The sequence below is a fragment of the Crinia signifera genome, chromosome 2, assembly GCF_055691185.1.
Source record: "Crinia signifera chromosome 2, ASM5569118v1, whole genome shotgun sequence".
NCBI classification, from domain to species: domain Eukaryota; kingdom Metazoa; phylum Chordata; class Amphibia; order Anura; family Myobatrachidae; genus Crinia; species Crinia signifera.
This window is the reverse complement of record NC_139218.1, coordinates 335,092,909-335,103,602: the sequence shown is the minus strand read 5'-3', so window position 1 is coordinate 335,103,602 and position 10,694 is coordinate 335,092,909. Positions and strand designations below refer to the sequence as shown.

The window sequence follows — 10,694 nt, the reverse complement described above, 5'->3', positions numbered from 1 at the left end:
TATACATATAGAGCTAAGATGGGCCTTCATAAAAATTGATCCCCATTCCTTATCGGATATATTTAGGTTGAGATCTCTTTCCCATGCCCGTGTGAAAGTGGAGGAGGCGTCGTTGTTTAAGTCTTGTAGGAGTTTATATAATAGTGAGATAGTGTGGGCAGGTTCAGATGTGGATATGCATAATCTTTCGAACGCGGTCAGTTCACGGGATGATAGACGAGATCTAGAGTCTGTTTGTATATAATGTCTAACCTGTAGGAATTTCCAGAAGTCTCTCGATGGGATATCCCATTTTACTTGTAATTCCGAGAAGGAACACATACTGGAGCCTAACATCATCTGGCCCACCCTAAAGAGTCCTTCTATGGCCCATTTTGAGAAGTCTGGAATATTCACTCCAGGCTGGAAATCTGGATTATTTAAGAATGAGGTTAATGGGCCAAATTTGGAAGAAATGAGTGGATTTTGCCGTAGAGATTTCCATGCTTTTAATGTGGGGGGGATGGTAGGGTGAGATACTGGCGGGTTGGGAAGAGCGGGTAGCCAGGGGAATATTTCGGGATAGAGGCCCATACATACCCCCTCCAGTTCCACCCATTGCTTACTTCTACGATTCCTGGTCCAATCCAGGATTCTGTTTAGATGAATGGCGTGGTAGTAGCTCCTAAAGTCTGGGAGGCGGAATCCCCCCCTTTCTGTGCTTCTAGCCAAAATCTCACGTTTAATTCTGGGTTTTTTCCGTTGCCAGATAAATTGTTGGGTCAGGTTTCTAATGGTTTTAAACCATGCCTCTGGGACTTGAATTGGTAAGGTTTGGAGTATGTAGAGTAGCTTGGGCAGGGAATTCATCTTAATTACATTTATTCTCCCTAGCCAGGATAGTTGTTTGTTGTGCCATCTGCTATAGTCTGCACGGAGAGATCTAAGAAGGGGTTGATAATTCAAAGTGTATAGTCGGGTTAAGTCGCTGGTTAATTTGATTCCTAAGTATGTGATGTGGGAGGATTGCCAAGTGAATGGGAATGAGTTCTTAAGTTGGGGAACCAAGGCGGGGGGTACTGAGATGTTAAGAATACTGGATTTGGTCATATTGACTTTAAAGTTGGAGAGAGAGCTAAAGCGGTCTAGTTCTTGAATGAAATGGGGAAGGGACAATTCTGGGTGGGTGACTATTGCCAGGAGGTCGTCGGCGAATAGTGCCAACTTGTAGTTGGCTTCCCCGATTTGTATACCCGAAATGTTTGCGTTGGCTCTTATCGTCCTGGCTAGTGCTTCCATGCATAGTACGAAAATTAGTGGTGAGAGGGGACAGCCCTGCCTTGTTCCGTTGCTAATGGGGAAGGGATCAGACAAGTAGCCGTTGGTCCTCACTCTTGCTGTGGGCCTATGATAGAGGGCTAGGATTCTATTGAGGGCCAATGTACCCAATCCAATGTGCTCCAGTACGGCCTGCATGAATCCCCAGCAGACCCTGTCGAATGCCTTTTCGGCATCGGTAGAGACAAGAATGGTGGGGATTTTATGGCAGGAGGCCAGGTGAATCAGATTCAGAATTTTGGTGGTGTTGTCCTTTGCCTCACGGCCGGGGACAAATCCCACCTGATCATTCTGGATCAGGGCGGGAAGAAATTTATTCAACCTGTTTGCCATTAATTTTGCGAAGAGTTTGATGTCGACATTCAAAAGGGAGATGGGTCTATAGCTGGAGCACACGGAGGGGTCTTTTCCTGGTTTCGGAATCACTGTTATGTGAGCTTCTAGGGATTGTTTAGAAAAGTGTGAGTCCGCCGAAATGGTATTGAAGGCCTGCAATAGTTTTGGGGTGAGTATTTCTTTAAATGCCTTGTAGTAAGTTGCTGTGAAGCCGTCTGGGCCGGGGCTTTTGCCCGAGGGCAGGGAGGATATAGCTGATTCTAGTTCAATCTGGGAAAATGGTTTTTCTAGAAGGTCTCTGTCAGGAGAGGATAAAGAGGGGAAGGCCGCTGAGGTCAAGTATTCCTTTGCTAGTAGTGTTTTATGTAGGTGTTCTACTGATGTGGGGGCTTCCTGAAGGTTGTAAAGTGAAGAGTAGTAGTTTCGGAAGCATGATGCTATTTCCGGGGTTTTATAGCAAAGAACATCCGCATCCTTCTTTATCTTATTGATAAAGGAAGCAGCTCTTTGGGTTCTAAGGGCTTGCGCTAATAGGCGGCCTGGCTTGTTGCCCCACTGGTAGTACTTACTTTTACACTTTCGCATTTCTAGTTTGGTACGTTCGGCTAAGAGCTTATTCAGGTTGTGACGAGATTCAACTAATTCTGCGAGTAGGGATGGGGAGGCGCCAGATTTGTGTAGAGTTTCAAGCCTGTGGATGTTGGCCAATAATGCGGATATTCTCGCGGTTTTTTGCTTTTTCATGTATGTGCTCAATTGTATCATTTTGCCTCTGATGACGCATTTATGTGCTTCCCAAAGAGTAATCGCAGATATGTCTGGAGTGTCGTTTAACTTGAAGTATTCTGTTAGTGTTTTAACTAGCTCTGCTTTACAGTATGTGTCCTGTAATAGTAGTTCATTGAGCCTCCATGTCCATTGGCCAGGGGGCTGTTGGTATGTCGCTAAGGTTATTGAGATCGGGGCATGATCCGACCATGGCCCTTATTCTGGTTGGTGCGGTCAGAGCCGCACACGGGGCTCCGACCGCACAAACCAAGGGCCGCCCACCAGACGGATCGCCACGGCCGTCCGTACACGGACGGCTGGCGATCCGCATTAAAATGGTGGAGGCTACGCCTCCACCATGGTGGGAGCTGCCCCCTGCATTCGATGGTCGTCGACCATCGAAGGCAGGCCCGCACGCCGCGGCAGCTCCCGCAAGCTAAGACCACACGGACAATCGTCCGTGTGGTAGCTTGTATGGGGGCTGAAAGCTGACATCCGGCGACGTCAGCTTTCCGCCCCCATGTCATGGTAATGAGGGCGTCATGCCCTCATTACCATGCATACGCCCCGCGTTTGCATGGGAACGCCCATGAAACGCGGGGCGTACACATAGGGAAATGAGGGCATGAAGCCTCTCACGCCCCTATACGCCCCCTTTGCGGCGGACGAAATACGTCTGCGGCGAAGGGGGCTGCACATGCGCAGATTGACCTCTGCGCATGTGCAGAGTCCAAACATCGGCGGTACGGCCGCACGCGGGCCGTACCGACCGAATCAGAATAAGGGCCCATGTGATGGAACCTATTGTTGCGTCTAGGAGTAGTGGGAGATGTTTGTGACTTAAGAATATGTAATCTAATCTGGAATAGGTCTGATGGGGATGAGAGTAGAACGAGTAGTCTCTGCCTGAGGGGTTAAGGATCCTCCAGGAGTCGGCAAGTTGGAGGTCATGGAGAATTTTGTTTACTTTTTGATATTTGTGAATCGGGAATCTGCTAGTGCCAGTAGATGTATCTATAGTTGGGTCTAGGGTCCAATTGAGATCTCCTCCCAGAATTGTCGTGCCTTCAAAAAGGGAGTCCAAGTGTGTTAGGTGTGAGAGAAAGAATGAGTGTTGGTCTTGGTTGGGGGCATATACCACTACAAAGGTGTAGGGTTGAGTAGATATTTTACACTTAATAAGGAGTACTCTTCCGGGGACCGGTTTCACTATGGACACATCGGTTAACTGGAGATGTTTGGAAAACAAGATTGCCACCCCCTTAGATTTACTATCAGGTGTATTGCAGTAGTAAGCGGTGGGGAAGCGATGGTTAGAGAGGGGTGGGTTTTTAGCGGATAGTTTAAAGTGTGTTTCCTGGATCATGGCTATATCAGCTCTCTCCGCCCATAGGGTCCTGTGCAAGCTACTCCTTTTCTCTGGGGTATTAAGGCCTTTTGCATTGATGGAAAGGATCTTCAATTTACCTGGTGTGGTCATGTATGGTGAGGTGGAATATGGTCTGTAGTGCGTTTTGAAAGGTCAGGGATGGGGGTTGTAGAGGCGGGGAAGGAGGAACATGGAATAGGAAGGTACAATTAAACATACTAAATAACAACATTAATATTAGAAAAAGAAAAATCCCGCTATGAGGCGACTGGCGGTAAAGGGCCACCAACGTCTCAGAAGGCAAAGTGCCTGAGGCGGGTAAGGGGTGAGGGGAGTCACCGCTAGTAAGTGTTATGTGATCTCCCTTTAGGGAGATAATACTGAAAAAACGAGTGTATCAAATTTATATAGTTTATCTATAAGAACTTCCTGTGTATAAATGCTTAGATAGTGCTAGTGTAGGCCATCTAGGTTCTCTCCCATTTGGCCTAAGCATAGAGCATAAGTATCTAACCTTAACTGAAAGATTAACTCGGAATCAGCCCGTGAAGTATCTTTTACCTGGGTTCTGTAGGTAAGTGACCACAATGGGGCTACAAGGGTGGTCTGGGTCAACTCCTTATCAACATTTACTTAAAAAATAACCGCCCACCTCTATAACTCTGCTGGTGGGTATTGATAGTGATATAAGATAAAGCTGCCTAAACTATTTTCTTCCAAACCCAAACCTAGGAATAGAGGTCAAGTGAGGCATAAACAATCAACTTAAGGTGGAACCAAGGTAATTTTGTAACTAAACATTATAGTCACCAGTCCTGGGTCTGATCCCAACGTAGAGAAAAGTCTTGTCATAGGTCGGCTTGTAGGTCTTCAGGGGGGGTTTGTATTGGGGGGCATTGGGACTTGGCCTTGTTTCTTTTTGGCGTATCGAGCTTCTTGCCAAGGAGGACCGTGTCCTTGCTGTTGGAGTGGCGGGAGGTCCGGGTGATTAAACTCCCAGTTGGGTATGTCTATGACTGGCAGGCCCAAAGCTGTGCAGAACGTCGGGATATCGGAGTAGGAGTTTAGGGTGTGCTGTCTTCCCGCGGAGGTGACTTGGAGGTTGAAGGGGAAGCCCCATTTGTACTTCAGTTGTCTCTTGCGGAGTTCGGAGGTGATTGGTCGCAATGCCTTCCTTTGTTGGAGTGTGTGCCAGGACAGGTCTTGGTATATTTGTACGTTGGAACCATTGAAGTCTATTCCATCCAGCTGGCGTATCTTGCGTACAATACTTTCTTTTTGAGCATAGTAATGTAGGCGGCAGATCACATCGCGTGGACGGTCAGACGGCGAACCTCTGGGTCTTAGTGCTCTGTGTGCTCTATCAAGGGGTATCGATTCTGGGGGGTCATTCCCAAGGATCTCGTTGAAGATCTTAGAGAGAGCGTCTGGTAGGTTTTCCTGGGAGACCTCCTCGGGTAGGCCCCGGAGCCGGAGGTTATTTCTTCTCCCTCTGTTGTCAAGGTCTATTAGATGCATTTGTAAAGAGCGAATCTCTGCCGATTGGGCAGCTAGAGTCTCTGTTAGGGAGTTGCAAAATGTGTAAGTTTCTTCTTGGCTTTTTTCCAGAGAAGCTGTACGCTGGGAAAGTTGAGACAGGTCTTGCCGGACTGTAGCTAATTCTTGGCGGACCGTGTCTTGGATATCTTGCTTTGTTGGGAGGGTTTTCATGTATGACAAGGTATTTCTGATTTCTGCTAGCTCCGTTGCCAGCAATGAGGCCTGGAAGTCCGACGGTGCAGTGGATGAGGTGTGAACTGGGGAGTCTTCTGCTTGTGTAGAGAGAGTGGATTGTAGGAAGGGTCTCATATCAGTTTGAGACATGTTTTCTTTGGGAAGAGGCGTATTACCTTTTGGAAGAGCCTTTTTGCCTTTGACCATAATTAGCTCAGAAGCCTCGGGTGGAAACAGTAGGCGGATAGATCTTGAGATTGGGAGGATTATCTAGGTTACACTTACATCAGTGTGGCTTAACTCATTGGGCGGTGACTCCCGGGGGCCTGGCTTTATAGAGACATCCTTACTTAGGACGCATCATTTTTTTTTTTCCTATTTTTTCCTACAACGTTGCTGTTGATCCGTAGCGAGAGATCAGCTTACATTGCGTGTGTAAGCGCGGGTGATAAATTGTGAGGTATCTTTCTTTTCACAAGCTGGCCCTTTTAGAGCAGTAGTTGTAGTTTGTTGTTGCAAGCACTAGAGGGCAGTCTTGGCTTATAAGTAAGAGATGAGATCACAACAGTCTATAAAGACTATCCCTGGGGTCTGCTTCCTCTCTGCTGTGCAGTAAGTATAGACAAGAAAATGGGGGTTCTTGTCCAGTGGTTATTTCTATTCAGTGCCTGGGATTTTAATGGCAGGGTTTAAGAGGTGTTGTAAGTTGGTGGAGCAGCCCAGGGGTATTCCAGGTGTTACCTAGTCTTGCCTGTGGGAGATGGGGGAAGCTCTGTGGAGCTCGGCTTGGGACCCCCTCGCTCACCTGCTGTGTGTGTGCCCCGGTCACAATTGAAGGGAACGCAGCCTGGGGCTGAAAGGGTGAGCCCCCTGGTGTTATCAGCTGTTGGGGATGCCTCTCCCAAGATGGCGGAGGGAGTGTAATGGCGGCTGAATCCCGTTTGATATGTCTGCGGGTGGCTGTCTGGGGGCTGTCTGAGGTGTACTCACTATTATGCTGTAACTAGGCTGTCCAGCCCTGAGGAGTCCAGTGGGAGCCGGGTGGTTTTATATCTAGCTCCGGCGCCGGCTCTGGTCCAGCGCGTGGCGCCGATGTGAGGGCGGATGGTAGTGCGGCAGGACTGTGTAGGGGTGTCCGCTCCACCGCTCGGGCTTCCTGGTGGTAAGCGGCGGCGGCGGGGAGTCTTTCCAGCGCCCTCGTTCGCGGCCGTCAGCTCCCTCCGCGGCGCTTCCGGGCAAAATCGAGGTCCCGGCTCCGGCCGGGTGACCAGGCCGCAGCCTGCAAAAGCGCTTAAAAGCGCTTTCCGGCTCCGCAGCTGGGGCCAACAGCGACCGGAGCAGAGGGGAGATGAAAGGGAGGCGATGCGGAGAGGTAGGAGTGGGGTTTGAGGGATGAAAATAGGGTTTTTTTGAGGCTAGGAGCAGGAGCTCTGGAAGTGTGCGTCTGCTCCGACTGGTTGCCAGGCCACGCCCCTCAGTGTCTGTTTTTTGTGTTCCTTTCCAGATATCTACCCAAGAGGGCGTAACCCAGATGTATGCTGCCATGGGGAGGTAGAGGAAAATAGAATATAATAAAGCTTGGGATTGCCTCCAGCAATCTCTGCTGAAACACATTGTGTACCAGCTTCCTGCAGGTACCAACAAAAAAACTAAGGAGCTGAGCATGGAGGTGGGGTTATATAGGAGAGAAGCCATGCATCCTGGGAGACCCAAGAGCTTAGCTAATTAATGCCTGGTGCTGCCTGCAACCCCAATGTTATCCCTGTGGGACCATGAATCCTGAAGGGAAAAAAAAAATAAAAAATACAGCAATACTGGTATATGGAATGCATTGGGTCACATCCGGTTCGCCAAAATCCTGAAGTGACTGTTGATTGTCAATGAGAGGGTCAATTATAAGTCTATTAGGAAGGGTATACAGCTCTATACCTTCGTAATAACATCCATACCTGAAGGATGTTTTATCTGAAACCCATTGTGAAGACATTATCATGACAACAGAAGGTGACACTGCTGTATTTACACTTGTCTCCATACACTAATAGAGGGTACACGCACCATTTTTCTATTCGAATTTGCTTATAGAAGCTAAATCAAATAGAAAAATCAAATGCGCATAGTTCAACATTCGATGTAGATTCTATCCCAAAGCGCGCTCCCATGTACTATAAAATCGAATAATCTTGGCAGGCAAGACTATATAGTCAAATCAAATGTGAACACTGTAACTGACCCAGACACCGACCAAGATCAAATACTGGTCTAATAGAAAGTAAAATCTCACCATGTGTATGCACCAGCTTGCTGCCCGGGACTTACCATCACGCTATAATCAAATAGCCGACCGCACCACCAATACATGGTGAGGTGTATGGAAAGCCACCAACGTTTGCCTGTATATTCAAATTTTATTAGTGTATATACAATGCATGTTATATTATCTGCTAAGTGTAAAATAAAGCTATTATATCCATTGCTTGTTACCCAATTGAGTAGTAAACAAGGGTAAGAAAGATTTCCACTAAAGTGAAAATCCTTCCTGGCTCCAATTTGCTTTCTGCATATCATTTCCACAGGCTATACTTGAGTGGTGTGTCTATCCTGAAGGAAGCCTTTGCTTAATTGGTTCCTTTACTGTGTGCATAATCAATACACTGCTTTAAAAGAAAAAAACACCCTCTTAAAAACACTGAAAGTTATGCAAAAATATACTTTAATGAAACATTTAATTCTACCAGTAAGAATTTGGCAGCACTGTATCAGTAAGAGGTTCTAATGGGAGAGACCTGTTTTTGTCAGAACGTACTTAGTGTAATGTGAGGTCTTTAAACCCTATTTAGGTGTACGTTATCTAACTAAAAAAAAAAAATGTACAGCAGTTACCAAATAACCATGTTACACAACTTTATTTAAATAAAAAGTTAAGTAAATAATAGATGGAGGATACAAAATTTGTTGACGTATGCACTGCTTTAACTACCAAATGTTTTTATATAAAAAACATTCTCAGCAAGAAAAACCAAATAGAAAAAAAAAAACCTCTTTAAATTAGAAAAATAGTACTTTTGTCAAAATCTGCGTTTCAGCCATCGTATATCAACACTGTTCATAATGGTCAACTAACTTTATAGAAATTTCTGTATACAATTGTTTGACCATTTACAGCTTGGATGAGAGAACAGAACTGAGGTAGGCTAGTAGCGTAATGATACAAATAAGACTTAACATAGTACAAACCTGGTACAATGTATTCACTTTGTTGTTGTTTTTTTGTTTGTTTTTTATATATAGTAAATACAATTGGTTGTGTACAAAAAGTAGAAATCAGAGAAACATTTGTGATGTGTATATAAAATACTTTACAATGCTGGAAATAGAACCATTTTACATACAAAAAAGTAAATGCTCAGCTGCTGAGCAAGTTGTACTGAGATTGTTAATTTCAATACTAATCTAGACCATGTAAAATGCTAATGCCTTGTAAGAAACGGTTAAATAGGAGTGGAATAGAAAAAGGCATTTGTGTGAAAGCATTATATTGTTCAACCTTTCTATATACACACACAAAGATCCGTATTTTACTGCACTAGCCTTATTTCATGTGACTGCAGCATAGATCGCTTTCCAATATCAAATTTATTTATATATTTATATTAAAGAAAAAAAACAAAACACTATATTATCTGGATATCAAATATTTACAGGGGTTTAAAAAAAACCAATGCTAGTTTTATTTTACACCTGTAAACATGTGGAAGAGAACTTCAGATATTTTTGGTCCATGTTCAACTTCATGACGAGTGACAAAACCTTCACCATAGCGACTGGCACGATAAGCACTTTGCTGTACAGACACTGTCAAAGCAGCTTCTGCTGAATAATTTCCCAAACCATCCGTTTTCTAAAGTATGGCATGTGGTGCTGTAAGAAAGCATAGAATAACACATATGAGCCACTTTTGACATTGCTGGCAAAAATCCATCTAGGTGAACGGCTTACTCTGCAAGCTACCATATCAGCACCATAGCATTAGAGAAAAAGCAAACAAGATGAGGTCTACATTTTTTCCAAACTCAGCTATTCGATTTGGCGCCTGTGTAGCTGGTGGTTGGGCAGGAAGTGTGTGTGTGTCTGGGGAAAGAGTCTGCAGATAGAGATATTGAGGTATATTCAATGCCCTGATGGCAGGAAGTGCCAGTAGCTCACCATCAGTGTATTGAACTCCCTTCCCCTTCACTCGCTGTTTCCACCTCGCCTATTCCCTGAGGTGAGGTGGAAACGGCGAGTGTGGGTATTAAAATGGCGGGTTTCGCCACAAAATGCTGCGTACTCTGAATTTGCGGCAAACATCACCGTTTAAGGGGATCCTCGCCATTACATTAAATACAGCGAGGGGGTTTAACAGCAAGGATGGCTTGTTCTCATCGAGAAAAATAAATCCTCGCCATACAAACCCCCCGTCGCAGGCCAACATTGAATACCGCCCCTAATGTTTGGGAGGATTCAGCCTGCAGTTCCAGGTTAAAATGCACCTATACTTATAAATTGTAAAATTGTATACATGCATGTTTATATAGAACATGTGGGTGTTCTATATACATGTTTGAAAAGCATTGAACACTCTGATTAAAAAATCCAACTTGTGGGGTTTTCCTAAACCCAGAAATAGGGCAGTCTTCTGTTAGCAGCAAAAGATGCATTACAGCCAGTGTAACACATTAGCAGTGATAAGCTGTGTACACATGGTCATTTATTGCTGGCAATATGGTTGCTGAGCGACCATATTGGCAAGGATTTGAGTGTGCACCAGCGATAAATTCCCGGGTGCGCGCTCCTGTTTTCAGCCCCTGAATGGTCGCTTGTCAGAGAAGCATGCTCCTCCGACCAGCGACTTACACTGCCTCTTCTCCCGGCAGTGTCCAGATGAAAACGGGACACTGAGCAATAGGATTGCTGAGCAATATATTGCCAGTGACATATTGCCCCGTGTGTACGCACCTCAAGAAGAATCTACGGTACTTGTGTATTATCAGGGCGCCCGATGTAATGTACATTGTCAACGCCACCACGAAGCGAGCCCGCGATGGGCGGCGGTACGCGTCCTCCGACCTTTTCATACCCCCACTACCCACGTCGGCGTGGAGTTGACTTTAGATAGTGTGGCGAGCGCAGCGAGCCACCGAGCTCCACG

At 45.7% G+C, this 10,694-nt stretch overlaps 1 protein-coding gene across 2 annotated transcripts in view; it reads right to left on the bottom strand.

Moving 5' to 3' along the window:
- Positions 1–8,193: 8,193 nt before the first annotated feature.
- The window catches only part of SENP1 (SUMO specific peptidase 1), a 40,862-nt gene continuing 38,361 nt past the window's right edge, over positions 8,194–10,694 (bottom strand). For both annotated transcript variants that reach the window (XM_083169491.1, XM_083169492.1), the window contains exon 18: positions 8,194–9,424. In XM_083169491.1, the coding sequence (XP_083025617.1) occupies positions 9,362–9,424 (63 nt within the window). In that variant the 3' untranslated portion in view covers positions 8,194–9,361. The remainder of the gene's footprint in view (positions 9,425–10,694) is intronic.